The sequence below is a fragment of the Rhinoraja longicauda genome, chromosome 23 (genome assembly GCF_053455715.1).
Source record: "Rhinoraja longicauda isolate Sanriku21f chromosome 23, sRhiLon1.1, whole genome shotgun sequence".
In the NCBI taxonomy this organism is placed as follows: domain Eukaryota; kingdom Metazoa; phylum Chordata; class Chondrichthyes; order Rajiformes; family Arhynchobatidae; genus Rhinoraja; species Rhinoraja longicauda.
Window position 1 is genome coordinate 21,038,969 of NC_135975.1, and position 20,931 is coordinate 21,059,899.

The 20,931-nt window shown below is 38.0% G+C and overlaps 1 protein-coding gene across 4 annotated transcripts in view; it reads right to left on the reverse strand.

The window, feature by feature from the left end:
* tbc1d22a (TBC1 domain family, member 22a) overlaps positions 1 to 20,931 on the reverse strand; it is a 171,369-nt gene that overhangs the window by 102,964 nt on the left and 47,474 nt on the right. For all 4 annotated transcript variants that reach the window (XM_078419804.1, XM_078419807.1, XM_078419806.1 and 1 more), the window contains one exon: positions 20,567 to 20,681. In XM_078419804.1, the coding sequence (XP_078275930.1) occupies positions 20,567 to 20,681 (115 nt within the window). The remainder of the gene's footprint in view (positions 1 to 20,566; positions 20,682 to 20,931) is intronic.

Here is a 20,931-nt window from a genome sequence, read left to right on the forward strand (position 1 = left end):
CTACCAATACATTATGGCAACATTAATATACTGAAGCCTTTAAAAGTAGCTCATTAACACAGCACAAGTTGTTCCATATGTCCAGGAAACAACAATGAATGGAAAAAAGGATAGAATATTTAGTCCTATTTTCATTTGTGGAGTTTTCCGACTACACTCCTGAAACGTTTTAACTCTTACTGATTGACTATTCCTCCTCGGCATTGAATCTTTAATAAGCAGAAACAGTTTATCTATATCAATCAACAATTTTAAAATTTTAAATTTTAAATCAAATCTGACAAAACATAAAATTAATCCATGCATAATTTACAAATATCTATAAATAATCATTACGGTGAGAGCATATTTTAATTACACATTACTTTGGTTTCTTCGTGAAAACAATCATGGTAAGAAATATGCTGTTGAATGTACTGCAAAAAATCCCTAACATTACAAAACATATCAGGATGGTTGGTACTGTCTTAATAAAGGCAAATATTAAACAACTAAATTACCAAAATGCAAATAAAGACATTCTACAATGTTATTTTGATAAATTAAATTGATAAACGTTACATTTTCCTCAAGTCTTTTGCACTGAGTTATTTAAGTATTCATATGCTGAGCGAAACAATGCGATCCATGCTGTGATTTATTTGCTTTGTTACAAAGTCTGACTGCTAAAGATTAATTTTCATGTAGCTTCTCTGTACTTGAAGGGATAATTTCCCTGGGGTGGACACAATTTAATGACAAGTGCTGCCACTAATTACCCACATCTCATAAGCAAAGCCTATATAATTAGAAAAATTATCATGCTGACCTCATATACAACTATTGAATAGCATTAGAGTGACTTTATACTGAAGCACTATCTTAACTGTGGTCTTGGAAATAAAATAGGACAACAAATGCACCACAGTTGAAGTCTACAGTACGAAATTGTAGAGTATTTATTACAACTGACTTTGTGGTTTCTCACATAACTATGAGAAATCAGATATGTATTGCGCGAGTTGATTGAAATAAAGGTCAGGTGATGAAGATAACTGAACAAAAAAGCACTCCTATTTCTTTCATTCATAAACATATTTTACCATAGTCACAACATACAAGTGTAAAATCCTGGGAGTACGTCAAAAGAAGCCACGCGGCCATATACAAGCACACCAAAAAAATTAATTGGGCACGAGAATGGTTTCCATTTGATTTATCCAAATCTGAAGGACTCACAGAAGGGCTGATTTATGTAATTATACTGTATAGTACAATTTTGGTGTTTCATTTACTAACCTACAGGAGTATCAGCATTATGATTATGTCAGACACACTAGGGGTATTGGCATCCTCTTTAAGAGAAGCATCAAAAAGGCGATCATAAAGCTCAAAATTGTGGTATATCAAATGAAATGGGTGTATTTTCCTTTGGTTTTCAGCCATTTAATTATCTTTTGATTGTTTTCCCTCACAAGTTTTTCTACATATGGCAGAGAAACATGACATTAAAGAGAAAGCTTTATGTTTATCATCCAATCACTGATGGTTGATTTCTGCACCAAATAACTCATGTAAAAACCATGTTCTTTTTACAAAACTTCATGAAGTAGCACTGTGGAAGTGGTCAACATATATCGCATTTTTACAATCAAATAGAAAATACAGTAGTACATAATAATATATTCAATCTTCGGTCATCTCTTTTAAAGCCACTAATGAAATGAGTTTGCAGAGATTACAAACTTCAAACTAATATCATTGCATGCTTGAAAGATACAACCAACAAATTAAAAATATTCTAATTATACTCATTATTATAATAAATTTAATGGTATAAATTCTAATTATACCCATTGAATAAAAAGTTCATGAAATTACTTGCCACAACTAGCTACACAGATTCGTGGTGCTGTACTAATCAATAGCTCCACCAGAGGGTGCTCATGGCAGACTATTTCTGGAGAAGCTACAAAGAAATTACAGCAACATGCTCAATTTTACAGGATTAATAAAAGTGCAAATATTAGCAAAAAAACTATTGATAAAAATAACTTTCTGTCCCAAATTCATTTGTACAAAATGGAAACATCTTAAATTCTACAAATGTTCAGTGCAGTAAAATACATATTTTTTACTGGACACTATTGCTGCTTAATCCAAAATGTCATTTGTTTGTTAAGTGATTATCTAAACATTCAACACACTTATGAATCTAAAAATGTTTTTACATACATTTTGCATATACTTTTACACTACCTGGTTTACTTGATTGTACTTGTATATGTTTTGACTAGTAAGTTTTTCACTGTATCAAGGTACATGTGACAAAATCAATAACATGTGACAATATCAATTTTAATGGAAAAAGCAAGGAAAGAGATAAGAAATAAACCATCATGGGAGCAAGGGACTAACATTGAATAAATGACAACATCAGACATTTCACTATTTATTAACAGACTACTCTTAAAGGACATACAATAATCCTGCAGGATGCTTGGACAGAGACATAACAATAGAGTTCTTGCCAACACAGAGGAAGAAATAGAGGGATAGCTAAAAGCAAAGAAATGCTCTTTGAAGCTGTTAAACAAGGAGTGAGGAACTTGAAGGCCATAACAGATTAAACAGCCATAACCCAATGGAGATGGAATTCCAGAGAAGTTACAAGTTATTTTGAGTTGTTCGTGTTGATATTTAAATAGATAATTCTAAATAAAAATATTAACCCCCGAATGCTTAATGAGTATACAGAGCAGCAAATGTATCAACAAGCCAAGCAGAATAGAAAGCTAGTAGATGTCATTGCAGAACCAGAGAAAGTTAAGCGATCAAAACTGAATCTTAACTGGGATTACAGGTGACTCTTGACACATTGGGAAAATTCTGCCAGCAATCCTGATCCAACTCATCATTCGTTGATCTGAGAAAACTGGCACACACAGAAACAAGTGACAATATAATTGGGTATTGGCATGTTGGGGTAATGAACCACTGCCGTATATAACAAACTTTACTTGTTACACCTCAATGAAGTTGTTACTTATATCTGTGAATAGCGTGGAACGGGTTAAGCAGTGTCAGTGATGGCTCGACAGCTGCATCCACACCTCTGTCTGAAATCTGAAATGTCCAAATTGCATTCCAAAGATTTGAACATGAAAATTTAGAATACCACTTCAGTATAGGACAAGGAAATGCTGCACTCCTGGAGGTGCCATCTTCCCGATAACATGTTAACCTGCACTCACAGATCACAAACCAACACAAATAATTCCAAGACACTTGAAAGTAATCGCCAGTGTTCGGGTCAATATTTATCCCACCATCAAATTCATTCCAACAGATTGCTGTTTGTGGGACCTGCCGTCATAGTGGCATTAGCTTTGATATATTTTTTAGAACCAATAGGAACAAGAGAATGAAGTGGCATAGACTGAATTTTAAGAAACCCACCTTTCTTTCACAGGAAAGCAAATCTTTGGAACTCTCTGCCCTTCCTACACCCAGGATGATAGAGAAAAATTACTGGATGTTTTAAGGTAGCAACAGATAAATATTAGCAAGATTTTGTCAAGGGTCACAAGGGACTGGCACAGAAGGAGTTGAGGTTAGAGATCAGCCATAATCACACTGGAAACAGATTAGACTTGGGGCATTTGGTAGCCTACATCTAGCTCCTATTTTCTTGTGTTCTTGTCTTTGTAGACACACGACTATCAGGAATCAACCAGATGATCAAACTGGAGATGAGGAAACAAAAACAATTACATGAAAAAGCAGGGAACAGTAAAAGAAAAAACATTCTAGAGTGTAGACATTGTAAACAATCAGATGTTTCTTGCAGTAATTGGAAGGGGGCAGAGTAGACCAATGTTGACCCCGAAAGCAGTGTTAATCATGATAAGCTGACTAAAATAGTCTCATATTCCCAAAGCACCAAAATTAAATAAAAATCATTTAGAAATCCATTTATGAAGACAATGGAGCAATGGAGCAGAAATGTTGGAGCAGGAAGTGTGAACAAACGTGATTAAAGGTCAAAACTAAATTATAGGTCGTCTCAGCTGGCAGCTAATTTAGGGTAATTATTACAATAGAGCTCAGGGTAATTCAAGCATATTTCCTAAACCCTATCTCTCTCAGATACTCTGAAAGAATATTGGGTTCAAGGTAATAATGATGGGTCACAACACTGCCCCACACTTCAATTACATTTCTATTCCTCTGTCCAGGTCCCCAAACACACATTTCAGGAGAAGCAGAAACTTGTACTTTAAATTTAGGGCACAGCTTTGACAAGACTAAAGACAACAGGACTCCAGTCCTGTCGATTGGGGTGGCTATTGAAGCCAATAAGGAACCTGCACAGTAAAGATGTGGCACTGAATGGTTGGGTAGTTGAGAGGTGTGCGTTCTCCCTGCTGCTTTTATTGGGAGTTTGTGAGATCCCAATAAATGCTCATGAGGTTTTCTGCTACTCTGTATGTTCTTCCACATGGAGAGGCAGGGAATTGCTGGAATCAAAGGCAATGGTGCATTTTCTCAAGGAGACTTTGAGAATTTTCTTACATTATTTCCATTGTCCACCTGGTCATCTCTGACAAGGACAGAGGTGAGAATAAAGTGTTATTTTCACGTGATTGATGCAAGGCATGCGAATGACATAGCCAGACCATTAGAATCAACTAAATTTTAGAGCCTCATTGCTGGTAACATCAGTCTATCAGAAGCCAACAACATTGGTTTGCAAGTGGATTGAGCAGACAGCCTGTGCTTTAAGGTACGAAGTGTAGGTAGCCTCAGAAACATTTAGGACAGTAGGGATCTCTGCTGCAGTGGATCACCAGTTTTGTACCAGGTTTGAGCCTTTAGCTTCATACATCCATATTCTCAGTTGTCTAAAGACTTGACAGGCGCAAAGCAGGAAATTGAGAATTTCATCTTTGTACTCTATTTTCAGAGCTGGCTCTGAAGTGGTCCACACTTCCCCGGTTCTCATCATGGAACTTTATTGTTGGTGGAAAACAATTTTTTCAATGTCGACCCATTGCTCTCGAATACTTCAGAGAACAGGCCTTGCTGTCTTGGAGCTCAACCTCTAAATATATACAGATGCAAGAGTCATCTGCACTCCGCAGCCATCTGACTAGAGTATGAACTTTATACTGGGGCGGGGATGGCATCGCTGCTCTCACTTGTCCTGTACGTGAGCTTTGATGCGGTGCAGTATTATGTGAGAAAGAATGAAAATAGTGTCAGTTTGGTGGCACGGCATTGGTTTATATCAGTGTGTACAAATAGTGGCTCTGCTGTGCACCCACAGGTCAGGATAACAGCTTGCAAGGCATCACAAAGCAAAAGGAGGGAGATAAATTTCTAACGAAAGGCAATTCAGAGATGCTGTCTTGTCATCCCTCCCGAATGGGCTTCAGAAGCTGAAGACAAAAACAATGCTCTTTGTATTTCTTTTTAAATTGTCAGTCAAGATCTTGTCCAAGGTGTTTCTATGAGCAAAATCAAAACTGTAATTCATAGGTGCAGCTCTTCAGTCACTTGGAGGACCTTGACAACAAGATGCCTTGTGACAACCAGTAGGGAGATCCCTCCGTAGTTGATTCCAACAGACCTTAGTGAAGGTAGTCACATTTATAGTGCAAGGCCCACTGGCATATCTTTCTCCTGGATGTGGCAGACGAGGATATGATTGCGTGACCAAAGTTCCTTGTCATTTTACAACTTCAGTTGTGATTCTGTCTACTTCCATTTGCCTAGATGAGGGCAGTAACCCACTACTCCTTTGCTATACAAGAACCTGTTTGCATTTCAAACACTCCTTTTTTGCCTCGATCAGCATCCCTGGCATCTTGTTCCACAGAGCGTTCACCATATGATAAATTTAAATTTCTGCACTCTCACCTTAAACCTATGCCCTCTAGTTCTAGACTTCTCCAGAATTGGCAAAGACCAACACTATCTCTATTTCTGCTTTCCCCTCCCCCTGAACATGATAAATAAATTCCAGCCAGCTGTTATAAAACCAAGCATCGCTATCTGGGGCTCAAGTGGAGTTATGGCTTAAATTGCCTTTCGAGAAGAAGTCAGAGTTGCCATGAATGAATGATGAGGTAAATGCTGTACTTTTTCATTCTAATATTTTTCATGCAGAGGGTCACGTTGCTCCTGTGACTAACTCCACCTTCGATTTCTACATATGCAAGAGCTTGTGATCACAAAAAAATTTGAATCTTAATTCAATGCAAGACACCATTTCTGCTCATTGCAGATCCATGTCTATACAAACTTATTTCTGCGGAAAATCCATCAATTGCATTTGTTTCTTTTTTTTAAACATAGAGAACCAAACGTAAGAATAGACAAGATAGTTATTTGTTCTCAAAAACAGGTTAGATGCCACAAATACAATGTGGCAGCAATAATCTTGGTGGAAGTTGGAAATAAAACATCTTTGGACATGGAGCTTCATGCAAAGTCCATAAATCAAAAACTGATTGGCCAAAGTAGAAACCTAGCCACATTTTAAAGCTGTGACAATCCTTGCATTAAAAATGTTCTATCTTCAATGCTAATTGCAATTAATGTAGTTGTCGGGAAGAATGTACTCCAATGGGAACTGCAGGCTTCAGATCTGGCATGTTATTTCTCTAACTTTTCCCTGTGCTCTTCATTGAGTAATAATTAATGATCTGCATCTTACAATGTCAGTAACATAGAGACAGTGATGTTTAAAAGTGCAAATCTTCCGGAACTTTTGCTTTGGCAGAACCACTATAAGGAATTACAGTTGGCTGAGAGATGACACAAGCACAGAAGATGTACAGTCTAACGCTGCTGTCAGCACACTGCGTGCAGCTTCCAGGGCTAGGATTCTTTTGGGATTGAAAACTATTACCTTCATGCACTGAAGTCTGGCACAATTAATACAATGATGTACGCAAGATTAATTGAAGTGGAAGTATTGCTCTTCTAAAATCCAGAATCTCGAATTTAGATGGACAAGATTTTGAGATATCGTTGTGCGAAATTGACTCCTGATATTGTGAAGATGTCATCTGAGGAAGTGAGCCCATTAGTGTTAATTAATTTACAATTAAAATGGCAGAGAAAAAAATCAGCACAACATCCTTGGTTAATGAACATCTAACTGATGCAGCAAGACCCGAGTTTTTGCACTATCAAGCACATCCATTTCCCCAGGGCAAATGTCATCTGCACTCAGTTCAGACTACAGTGAAAACAATTTCTGGTTATAGCCAGTGACTCTGATAGAACCACCAGCATTCAGCCATTCCAGAAGAAGTCTCTGACACAGACGTCCCAACATTTGATTTTACAAATTCATAATTTTGATGTCCAAAATTCTGAATTTTACAACAAAATTCATAATATGGTGCGTAATGCAACTTTTCAGCAAAAATAAGGTATGCACGCCAAATGCGCATTCGCATTGCGCCTCATTCAGGTGTGAAAAATGACAATTATTTCCAACAGTCTGTAGTTCTTGGACTACATGTACAATGTCAGCCTATCATGAGTATATTCGGCTATTTATAGAAAGGTTATTGAACAGAGATACTTTTTGCAACACCAAAAAAAAGATTTGTTTTGTTTTTCCTATTTTGCTTTTTCCTTACACATCCCAATTCTCTTGGTATTGAATAAAAGAACAATGGTCATAAAATGTATGGCTAAGTTATGAAGAAAGAGTTGATATATGCGACTCGACTAAGCATACGGAAGTACCTGTTGAAGTAAATTTGCACATTAATTGATAATCATCCCAAAAAGGTGGTAATTGCTGTGTTTTATATTTTAACCCCATCTTAATTAATTAATATAGTTATATAATCTTGCACTTAAATTTAATATTTACTCATTACAGTTCCACCACTGATTTTCTGGCACTCTTGGTTCCAGAGCTTTGCTGGTTTATCCAGCCGGCCAAGGAAGTCGGCTATGGGGATAGATGTGCTGGCTCCAACTGGGCTGGAGTTCCAGAGCCCCGGCCGCAGGTTGCAAATTCAACCCACCGATCGGCCATGGAAGTCCCGATGAGGTCGAGATTGGCTGCCTTGCCCAGTTTCGGGGAGACTTCCACAGTGGGGGATTCTCATGGAACCCCTAGTGACCTCTAGCGGATGAATTGACAAATTGTAATTACGTATTGTTTTGCGGAAAAATGTGAGGCGAAATTGGAATGGCGGAAATGAAATAAGAAAGTGGAAACCTTCCGCCAAATTCGGAAGGGTTGAGAGGGGTGCAGAGATCCTCTCAAATTTCACGACCACTGAGCGACTGATCATTCTGCAGTGGTCACAAATGCTCTATTGCTGGGCAGTGTCAGTCTGGGTAAAATAAAGGCTCTCAGGTCAAAGAAAGCCACTCAGCTCATCTATCATAAACTATTGAGGACCCATTCAGTTCTGAAACGTAATTCAATTTTTTTTTTAAACTAGTTTAAATATTTGAAAATGGTAATATACTTAGTTTAATGCATTTTTGATTAACTAAACATAATCAACACCCATTTTAATATTTTATAATTGCTTCCGAATAACAACCATATTCAATGTAAAATGTCATCAATTATATTCTACCCCAGTTGCCCTCTAAGCCAATTGGGGCATTCCAGGATGCAGCCACTGAATAACAACACCTGCGGCTTAGTTGCTGCTCAGAGCTAGTCACCCGACTCCAGAAATGTTGAAGCAGATGAGCGCAAAGGGGTGAAATCTGTAGCCTGGGACTCTAAGTGACAGAGTCCAGGAAAATCTAGGCAAATGCACATTGAATGAATGAAGCAGAAAAATATTAATGTAATGGCAACTTTCCGACTTTTCCAATTACTTCTTTTCCACTTGCCATTACTACACAGGAAGTTGGAGTGATCTTACGCAGACCTAATAGATCAGATTTTCCAGGCATTATTTCCAGTTTAATTGGTTGTTTATTGAAGTAGTTGTACAAACAAGGAGATGAACATACCAGGCTTTACTTATTCCGCATACAGGATGTGGCTGGCTGCTCTGTCCCTGATCTGGTCCCAGGTCTGATCAGTCGTTGGTCTGTCCAGGTCTGGTGAGAACTGTATGTTCTCCCTCCCTGTGTCTGCCTGGCTTTGTGTCCCAGATGCCCATATATACACCACCCTGTGCATCTAATGACCACCCCCAAGTGTCCAAAATAATACGGCAAGGTATATCTAGACAAAATAATATAATATGCCAACAGTAACTAGCCTAAACATAAATGCCTCCTACAATTAATAACATAGAAGTATCAAACAAATGTTTTCAAACAGCATTCAAATTATTCCTTATACTTCAAAACCCACTCCTGCAATCTAAGCAGTTTCAAGATGCGATATTCAACAGATAAAAATTTATAGACATTTGCAAATTTTTAGTGTACAAATTATCCCGGGCCTACTGTTTCATAACAGAGCTTTAGCAATTATGAAATAATTAGATGCGCCTCAGGTTTCATACCATTGCACATTTTTTTTAAAAGGCGAAGGTTTCCCGGTTTCAACTGAGTGAATGACGAACGTTCATAACAACCCACAAAACACTGCAGACAACTCCAACAACCCCCATGACATAGCTTTACACTTTTAGCTGGGAAACCGGGCCTTCAGCCCATCGAGTCCACGCCAAACATCAATAGTCCATTCACACTAGTTCTATGTTATTCCATTTTCTCAGCCACTTCCAACACTTCAGGGCCATTTCGAGCCAATTAACCTTCCAACCCCAATGTCTTTGGGATGTGGGAGGAAACTGGAGCGCACAGAAGGAACACACGTGGTAACAGGAAGAATGTGCAAATTCCCACGGTCACTATTAAACCCAAGTTTCTGGCACTGCGAGGCAGTACTACCAGCTGTGCCACAATACTACACTACTGTGTCTTAACCTCATTCTAATCTTAAATCATCTTATGTTTTGAATTTTACATCGATGACTCTCAAGTTTAGTCAAAATTGCTTACTCTCTGAACCTAGAGTAATATATTACTTTAAATACAGAATAGCATAATAATGCAAAGATATCTACCACACACGTTTGTACCATCATTGAGAAAATTTGAACACATTAAGTTTCAAATTTAATCTTGAATAATAGCACCTCCCATCCAATCACTGAGCTCTACTGCCTAAAAGAACAAGGCTGCAGGTGTATTAAAGTGCAACTCTTCAGGTTATATGCATCCTGACTTGGAAGCATATCACCATACCTTCCTCGCCACTAGGCCAAGATTCTTATAACACCCTACCCAACAACAATCTTATATTAGATTAGATGGGCCACATAATTTAAAGGCAGCGTTTCTGCTCTACCTTTGAGGGATGACAAAATGCTGGAAAGTCTCACAAATAACAAGATCAACAGTTGACTATGATGTTTTGGTAACAATACTCACCTGGAATGTCAGAAATCACTTCAAGTTAATTTTTCAAGGAGCAATTCACAACAGTCTTTATTACTTATATTGCTGTTCTTACTTTCTCCTTATATCAGAGGCAGCCACTCATCACACCAGGTCCATGCCAGCTCTCAATTAATCCCATCACCCCTCTGCTACCCTTCACCCGGGAACATTGCCTGTTGCACACTCTTCTCAACTCTCCTTTGATACTTTTTGTTTTACCATTTACCTGTACTAAGGGGTAATGTACAACAAACAATTAACATGGCAGTACATCTTTAGAACAGGGGAGGAAACAAGAGCACCCGAAGGAAATCCACACAGCTACAGAGAAACAATGGAAAGTCAAACAAAGAGCACTCAAGGTCAAACCAGGGATTCTGCAGCTGAGATTGCAGCCAAACCATCGTCTGGCCCCAATTTATGCACATTGATGGAAACACGTTTTCATCCATTCCTATCACTACTTTGGATATATCCTGAGCGTACTATTGATAAAAGTAAAGCTGATTTAGGTGCATTCATTCTGGTACTTTAAATTGTATGCTGCCATTTTCCCATTCTGCTACATCTCTGCCTGTTGAATTCTGTGGAAGCAATTCTTTTGAACAAAGGCAGCACTCCAAAAATAGCTTTACTTAGTGCTTGTAGGTGCCTGTTTTGCTGGAGATCATCTCAATTTGATTGTTAACTCTACTACAGGGCACATGCTTGCTTCAAGGAAAAAAAACTGTTCTTTTTTATTCCGGCAGATGAACATCACATCTTTTGATGAAGCTGCTGCTTACAAAACATCTTGAGCAAGACATCTTGAGAAGTTTTTTTGGAGAGGCTCAGCTGAAAAGAACTGATCGATCTCAAGCACCGGTTTAACACTACTTTGCATATCTGCAGTTTGCAAAACTTGCAGCAATTCACCAAGATTAACCCAAAAGTAGCTCCCTTCCCTGCATATTCAGAAATATCATCATAACACAATCATTCGCTCGTGTGTCAGACGATGTTCTGCCATCGCTTTGCCAGCCAGTGCCACATCTGTGCCTCTGCGGAGATCGCCCGCAGTGCAGCCCTCCGCCACAAGTCAGTACATGGGCCATTGTCTGTACCTCTCCACAGTTGCATTTGTCAGAGTCCAAGAAGCCCCACTTCTTCAAGCTGAGTCCGCAACGTCCCACTCCAGTGCGGAGGCGGTTTAGGGCTTTCCAGGTAGTATAAGGAAGGTGGTGTCCTGGTGCCATCTGTTGCTTGGTTTTGGTACCTGGCGCGGTTGGCTCTAGTTCCAGGAAGCTGTACCAACTCTTCAAGCGTTTCTTGGCATGTTGGTGATTGTGCAAGGGGTGACGGGGGTCTGTGTCTGCATTGAAGCATTCTACTGCAGCTGCCCGATCACCTCTTCAAGATGTTTCGTCGATGCCAGCCAGCTCGTACAAATGTTCAACCTTTGTCAGCTTCAGGCATCCTGTGATTTTCCTGCAGGCAGTGTTCAATGCAGAGTCCACCTTGCGTGCATGTTTAGAATGGCTCCAGACGGGGCTTGCATATTCTGCCACAGAGAAACAGAGAGTCAGGGCGGCAGTGCGGATTGTTGTTGGGTCACTTCCAAATGAGCTGTTTGCCCGTTTTTCGATGACATTGTTCCAGGTGTTGACCTTTGCCTTGGTTTTCTCAACATGTTGGCGATATGATAACGTGCGATCGAGAACCACAACTAGGTACTTTGGGGCTTTGCAGTGTTCCAACAGGACATCATTCCATCGCACCTGCAGTTGACGTTTCGCATCCCGGTTCCGGAGGTGGAAAGCTGCGCCTTATGTTTTTGTTGGGTTTAGACGCAGTGAATTCTATTGGTAGTATGTTGTCATATTCTGCAGAGCAGCCTCCAGTAAGGTCTCAATCTGGCTGAAGTCTGAGGATTGCGTTGCGATGCACAAGTCATCGGCATACAGAAACGACCTAGTTTCGGGGTGATGGGTTGGTCATTGGTGTATACATTGAAGAACGTTGGGGCAAGGACACTGCCCTGTGGTAGACCATTCTTTTGGCATCTTCAACGGTTGTTCAGACCATTCAGGCATACGAAGAAGCGGCGGTTCTCCATCATTGTCATGATGAACTGGACAAGATGAGAGTCCTGTAGTGTTTGGTGCAGTTTGGCTTTCATGGTGGTTTACAGTGTCATATGCTGCGGACAAGTCTACGAATGCTACAATTAGCCCCCACCATTTTCTTTAAGAAGCACTATTCTGATATATCATTAACATGCAGGCAGATTAATCAATCCCTGACATTTCACCAGCATTAAACATTAATTCTGTTTCTTTCTCTCCAGAGAGGCCACCTATCTTACCAATCATCCTCAGCATTTTCTGCTTCCACTTCAAAAATCAGTGGACCATCCTTTCCTCAGCACATCTAGGATTAGCCAACAATGCACTAAATTTACAAAATAAACTAATTGATCACCATGCAATCGAAAACAAAAAAATAAAATGAGCAACTGCTTTTTTCTGTTTTTAAGATGCAAGCTATCAAACTATGGGAAGTTAAGCATGCATACATAACATCTGAACACAATATAGGAAGATAGGACTGTGCTGACAAAGTGCAGTGCAAAATAGTTCATTTTTATGGTTCATTGAGAGTTTTAGCTCGTTTGACTTCAAAAACAAGTCAGAGTAGAGATTTTTTGGCAATTGAATTTGCAATACATAATTGTTTCCTTTGAGAGCCTCATCCACTCCCACTTCAATCTTTCACAAAATCTTCCAGGTGGCACTCAAGTTAAATCATATTCTAATTCAGGTAATGGAAAAGTTTTAATTTCTCCAATAACTATTATGCTAATCATTCATGAATTTTATTTCTTATAACCATTTTTCACAGTATCTTGGTACATGAGAATATTAAACAATTGCCAATAATAAACTAATACATTTGTAAAACAGTACAGATTTTGTTCTCCATCTCTAGACCATTAGCTTTGGTCCAAACAAAATGAAAAAGTATAGCTCACTTATCTAATCACATTCAATTTCCTTTTAATGGCACAAAGTTATTAATCTTTGAGGTGCCACAATAATATTCATCTGAATTATTTGTTCCTAGTCTTTAGAAGAAATTCAAGGTTTTGTTCAAGACTAAATATGGCTTTTTTTTTTAAAAAAGAGTAAAATGCACACTTTCTTTTCTAATCGTGAACAAGTACGTTAATCAAAGAGATACCAAATGGATTCCAATTTCTACGGAACTCAAGGCCAAGATAGAATTGACATTGACTTTGAAAAGAACCCAAAGAGAAGCTCTTGATCCCAGAGATCAAGTTCTTTTTCCTCCACAGGTGCTGCCTGACCTACTGTGTTCATCTCCTTTGCTCCAGAATTCAGCATCTACTCTCTTTTGTGCCTCCAAAGAAACTGCAACTGAATATTTGCATGTAGTACAGAAATATATCGACTTTACATGACACCTAGCTACTCTTTAAATACAGAATAAACTAACCAGAGGCCCACTTTCAGCCTCTGGGGCTGAAAGGAACTTTAACTTTGATCCAGCAAAAGCAGATAACAGCTGTAATCAGTGTAATTGGAATTTTACTTACAAAGCTAACAGTTGCAATAGTTACATGACTGGCAATGATGGAAAGTAATTACAACTGCATAAATAATCAGATGCAACCAGGAGGCTGGTTGGTATCTTGTCAGTTGAGAAGCCCATTTTCGGCCACAGTCATAAAATAAGCAGAGGAATAGGTAGGGACAGGAAATATTACAAATTTAATCAGAATATTTTTTTTAAACTTACAGGATCACAAGCAGTTTAATTTAGGAATTTCACATTCAAAGGATATCCCAAAAAACTCCACAGCAGTTACTATTGTATTATAGCAAAACATGGTAACTCACAATGTGATTCCGACCTGATGATTATGAAAGTGTTCTTAATTCAGGGTTAACAACTGTCCCCTACTTAGAACCTATTATATTGATCTGAGGCAATGAACAGGACCTTGCCTGTAAAAGAGTATCTCAAGTGCCACTTCCGATTTATTTATCTTAACTTAATTAGTATTTTAACCCACAATGATTTGGGTGTGTGCACTAAGTAATCGACACTGGCCACATGTTCAGTGGAAATTAGGGATGAGGAACTAGAATCAGCAGGAAGGTATAATAGTTATGGGTGAAAACCAAAGACAGAAGCTACAGTCTCCCCAATAATGATGAAGCAAATTATTTAGTGTCCAAAACAATGATTGCAATAGGTCAATAGTTGAGAGACAGTGATGGGATCATGGTGTGCTGCAGAATGATTAAATAATATCAGCTAATAATGTGTTTTCCAATGCTGTTAAAGGACAGCAATGGAGGAGTTATTAAAATAAACTTATCAAGCTTTGAGCCAAGAGGGTGGATTTCACATTTCCTTCTTTCCAAATCACTTGCTTGAAAGTATTGTCTGACTCAAGATTTATGGCTGCATTTGAAACAATATTTGAATTTGAAATGCACTTGAGCTTCAATGAATATTTGGTTTTGATTTTTATTTTAAACAAAAACAAACTCCTTTCCTGATCGATTCTGCTTAACTATGTTACATCTAAAAAGAGAAAAAGTTGGAATATTAAATCTGACAAGCACTTATGGCATACGAGATGATGATATATTTCATCATATTTCAGGAAATTGTCTGATAATGAGCTTCTAGTCACTGATTGAAGTTTATACTTTTCTCCAATGACTCAACATTTACAGATGTAATTAAAAAGAACATCTTTCTTTCCATTTCCTTCGCATCTTTAAATTACTGTAATAACATTACAATTGTGATCAATCAAAAGGATGGAATAAGCCTAATATTTCACAATATGCATTGAACAGTAACTTTCAGACAAGAAAATGTCCATTGCTCCTCTGGTGCACCCAACATCCTAATTCTTGCCACTATCTGCAATTTAAGCAAACAAGATTACATCAGACCTTGAAAATTCCATTCAATTGTCTGCAGTTTAGAAGAATGAAATTGTGTATCAATATACATAAACACAATCGTGATGCAATAATCACTAATATCATCTTTAGGGACACATGCCATTTTTATAATGATTTTCCCGAGCTGAGAAACTTAATAATTAGTATGCAAAGCCCAATTAGAAATTCAAATGCATGATTTTCTTCTGCTGCTATTGCACACTTGGGATCAATCTGTTTGCTGCTCGGTCATTTTCCTCAAGACTTGTGTGTAATTAATGTCACTTTACACCTGTTATTAGTTTAATGAGCATGGATAAAGTTGCAAAGTACAGTTCCATAGCTAAAAAAATATCTATTTTAGGTCTGCATTTGAACTAGCATTCTTGATTAAATGTATATTTTACATTGGGATATTGAGATATGAATTTTAAAGTTTTCTTAAAATACCTTGCAAGTTAGTCTGAAGCATTATTTAATAAACTTCAGCAAACAATTCGATTGGACTCTCAATATTATTTGTGGCTGGCACGGTTGCACTGCGGGAGAATTGCTGCCTTACAGCGCCAGAGACCCGGGTTGGATCGTAACTACTGACGCCATCTGTACGGAGTTTGTACATTCGCCCCATGGCCCGAGTGGGTTTTCTCTGGGTGTTCCTGTTTCCTCCCACACGCCAATGACAAACAGGTTTGTAGGTTAATTCGCTTGCTAAAATTGTAAATTGTCCCTAGTGTGTGGAGGATAGTATTAGTGTGTGGGAAACGCTGGTCGGCGCGGACTCGGTCGAAGAGCCTGTTTCCATGTTGTATCTCTAAACTAAACATGCAAAATCAACGCTGATACCCATTTCAGTAAACTAATTTAAAAGAAAAGAACGTAACAAGCTTGAGGTTCTACTTCAGTCTTACTCCACAAAGCGACCAATCTTGACAACCAACTGAAATTTTCTCATACAATGGCATTTACCAGATGTGACCTACAGCTTACTGGTCTAAAATTTTAAATGTAATGAACAAGCTGTAAGACTGCCTCAAATTCACCCATTGGAATTATATACAAGACAATGAATGACCATCCCACAACGTGTTTTTCATTTCACATTTCTTCCATTAAATTGTATTCCTTTTGCATTTTGCAGAAAGTAAATGAGAATATAACAAAAACAAATTTATGCAAAATTATTCTTACATCCAAAACAATCAAGTAGTCGAGAGCACCAAAATAAAAGCAAATGGCATAAAAACAAATAGAAACTGCGTACACTTGAAACCTGAGGCACATCTGGGGCAGCACTTTTAAAAAGTGGCCATTTTCAAAGTAAGATCAAAGATAAACTGAATCCAAAACCTGAAACTACATTTGTTAAAAGGAGACAGCTATATTTGGAAAATAAAGGCAAAAGAAACAGGAACAAGTGTAATAATGCCCCTCAAGCCCATTATGCCTTTCAATAAGACCACAATATATCCAGCAGACCTGAAAATCTTTCCTGTCCTACCAGCACAACCTACAATTCTTTTATTAATTAAAAATCTCTCATGTATCATTTTCTTCAACTGACCAAAGTGTCTGCTGGCATGCTAGTGGCAGTGGTGAATTTCATCATTGCCTACCTTCACCAAGTGGTGGCTCACGTTGCAAGTTGCTTGTAATTTCCAGGGTCTCTCTGTGAACCTTCAATGTCAGAACTAATGGAAAACCATGCAATCTACAGTGAATCCACACCAGAAACAAGGTCACCTAAACCTTGGTATGCAGATACTGCTACCGTCAGATGTGAATATACAATACATTTCACAAAGCAGCTGATCTTCCAGAATCACTCAAATACAGCAAAACTCAAACAACTAAAAGCACTTCCGGTGAATTGTTGTTCTATTGGTTGCAAAGCACTCCTTTATAAAGAATATTTGTTTTTATTTTAATTAATGTGCAATTTTAGCCATTTCTCATCTCTGGATTCCAATTTGTATTAAGATTTTAAGATTTATATTAAGTCAAATTCATCAATTTGTTTCCCTTAACAACTTCAGCAGCAATGTATACTCAAAGATATTCTTGCATTGAATTAAGTTTACGATTGACCAGATAATAATTTATCCAAGTCACAGGATACAAGGACACTGTCCAATACTTATGTATAAGAAACATGGCATTGTGCAGCAACAATCTGTCTCATTTTTGAATTTACGGGGTTTTTCCCTTCGAGGTGAACAATGGTTTGCTGCTCATGTTCTGTTCTTCTAGATCACTTGATTATCTGCTGATTTAGCGGATTTCAAATAAAACAACATTTACATTTACTTGCAAAATTAAATGGCTTTTAATGTGACTTTTGTGGTGATGAATGGTGAATGGTCACATGGTGCTACGTTGATTCAATGTGCAACTTTCACCTGTTGGTCTACTTTCCAATTAAATTCTTGCATAAACACTTAAATTCCCAATTATGTAAATAGAACACATTCCCTAGCACAGCCTGTCCACTTAGGGCATTACTTTTGGGGGGGGGGGGGGGGTCATTCCTAGAAACCAATCAATATGGCAATTTTATGTAACACGAGTCAAAACAAAAATGTTTTTCTCAACAAATTCTCAAGTACAAATTTTATTCCACATCTCCAATTTTCAAGTAGTGATTTGTGAAATCTTGAAGGGTGAATTTCTGTTACCGAAACGGCTGGCATGTCAGGACCACTTGTATTATCAAGCATTCAGACATTTATCAATACAATTTTAACAATCCTATTCAAAATATTTAGTAAAAGCACCGTGGGCTGAATAGCCTCTTTCAGTATTGTAAATTTTACGCAATCTGCACCAGGCTGAATGAACAAGAAACTCTAAATGGAAACACCCTCGTACTTAATAAAATGACAAAATCTTTTTTTTTTTAAAGCATGAAATTTAAGTGGTTTGAATTTTTTAATTAAAATTCAACAGGAAATATATGATTTGATAGAACCAATTAATACAAGTTCGTTAGAAATATTTCTATACATAAATGAAAATTGAACTGAGAATTGTGGGGCCCCTCCAGTCAGTTTTCTCCCTGCAGAATAGATGATTAGTCAGAAGCTATCATTAGTTGCAAGGCAATTTATGGCGTACTACAATCTCAAAAATAAAAGGAAACGAGGGGGGAAGAAACCGCATCCTGCAAATCAGTAAATGAGAAATACTCCTTCAACCTACACAAGATCACATCACCCTTTTCAGTTAATTTGAATAACTCAACACATGAATGTTTCAATAAGGGAGCCTGATGAACTAAAATTTTAATACTTCAGAATATGTGAATAGCAGCTTTGGAAAGGTGTGAACTACTTTATGTACAGAGTCGATCTCCATAAATCATTAGCATTTAGTTTTTACAACTATCTTGTTATAAAAATTCCTCCTGAATAGGACTATTGAATATTAATGCAAAAATCACTGGATTTACAAGGGAAAGAAAAATGCTTCTTTTTGATAGACACTTCACGTCAGTAGTTTTACGTAGAAAATGTGATTTTAGTTAATGGCGTTACTTTTTTAGAGACTGAGTGAAAAAATAAATCAATCACTTGGTACTAAATCAGAGAGGCCATGGCAAATCTGGTAGAATACGAGTTTCCCAATCTCGTCAAAGAGCAGAAAGGAGGGAGATGAGAGGTTGAGGCAAAGACTGTAGTCAAAGAGAGCAAGATTAACAGACAGGACAGGTAGGTGCATGGTAAAGAAAGAGGGAAGACCAGTGGATAAAGTGGATTTAGTTCAAAACTAGAGGCTTAACAGGTAAAATGGATGAACTCCGAGCGTAGCTTGACTTGAGGGACTGGGCTATTACAGCCATAACTGAAACACGGATGAGAGAATGGCTGGACTGGCAGTTCCAGAGAATAGATGCTGTAGGCGTGATAGAGATGCAGGTAAGAGAAAAAGGGATGTTGCCTTTTGATTAGGGTGGACATAACTGTAGTGCTCAGAGAGAAACTTAGGAAAAAAAGATGGGAATGATTACATTGATGGGCTTGTAACAAAACCAAGATGCAAAAGTACAGGGGCAGCATGTTAGAGTGATGGACAGGGCTGGCAAGTTTGAGGAATCCGAGTTGACAAGAAATGTTGAAGCTCTGATTGTGAAAAAGGAAGTTAGGAAAAAGATTTAAGCAGTCAGGATCAAGATAATCCCTCCCCGAGTTTATTTGAGAAGGCAATCAGAAAGGCAAAATGAAGACATTAAATGGAACTGGCAGGCAAAGTCAAGGAAAACCCCAAGAGATTCTACAGATATATCAAGAGTAAAAGGATGGCTAGGGTAAGAAAAACTCCCTTTAAGGAACAGCATCATAGTCATTATGTAGAACCACAGGAGATGGGGGAAATATTGAATGAATACTTATCTTCCGTTTTTACTGGGAAGCTCATGGAAGCTAAAGAATTGAGGCACTGGAGTTATGATGTCTTAGATCAACTATGAATTACCAGAGGGAGGGTATTGGCAGTTTTAAAACACAAAAAGATGAATAAATTCTCAGGACCTGACCAAGTACAAGCTCATACTTGTAGGAAGCCAGAGGGGAAATTGCAGAGTCCCATGCAGATATATTTACATCATATTCAGCCAAAGAAAAGGTTTGGGAAGTATGGAGGGCGGTTAATGTTGTACTGTTATTTTAGAAGGGCAGCGAGAACAGGCCAAGGAACTACAGGCTGGCGAGCCTAATGTCAGTGGTGTGAAGGTTGCTGGAGGGGATTCTTAAGGACAGGAGCAGCCAGCATTTGGAAAGGCACAGATTGATTAGGGATAGTCAGCATGGCTTTGTACATGGGAAATCATGTCTCACAAACCTGATAGACTTTTAAAGCGGTCACAACTTTGTTGTCATTATTGACCTTAGCAAGGCTTGTGGCCTGACCCCGCACGCTAGACTGGTCTGGAAAGTTAGATCACGTGAAATGGCCAATTAGATTTAAAATTGGCTTCGAGGAAGGAATTAAAGGGTATTTGTGCACGATAGCTTTTATGATTGGAGAACTGTGACAGAAAACATTTCTTAGAATAATTTTCCATATGGTTTTACTTCAGGATCAGATGCACATTATGTATTGTATTACATTGTTAATATAACTTCAAGTCCTTAGATTAGAAATAAGGTAGTAAAATCAGTCCCTTGACTTACCAATATATTCAAAAACGAAGACTACAAAGAAAGGCGTGACAAGGTCATTTATTCCCTGGACATAGCCACTGGCCGGATGCCGAATTGCCCATATGAAAAGAATACGCTCAAAGATCTGGAAAAGAAAAAAAAGGTGGTAGAAATAGGAAATTGTTTCTTTGCAACAAGTATATTAGTTGCTTTCAAAATGAATGACAATGCAGATATTCATCTCCATAGATAAACCTTAGATTAATAGGTCATTGGTAATTTTACGATAAAATCACCTGGACTGGGTAGTAGTTCATGCATTTCCATAAAGAATCAGGCACACAAAATAATTTATTTAATGTATTACTTACTGTATCAACAATTCATTACAACTA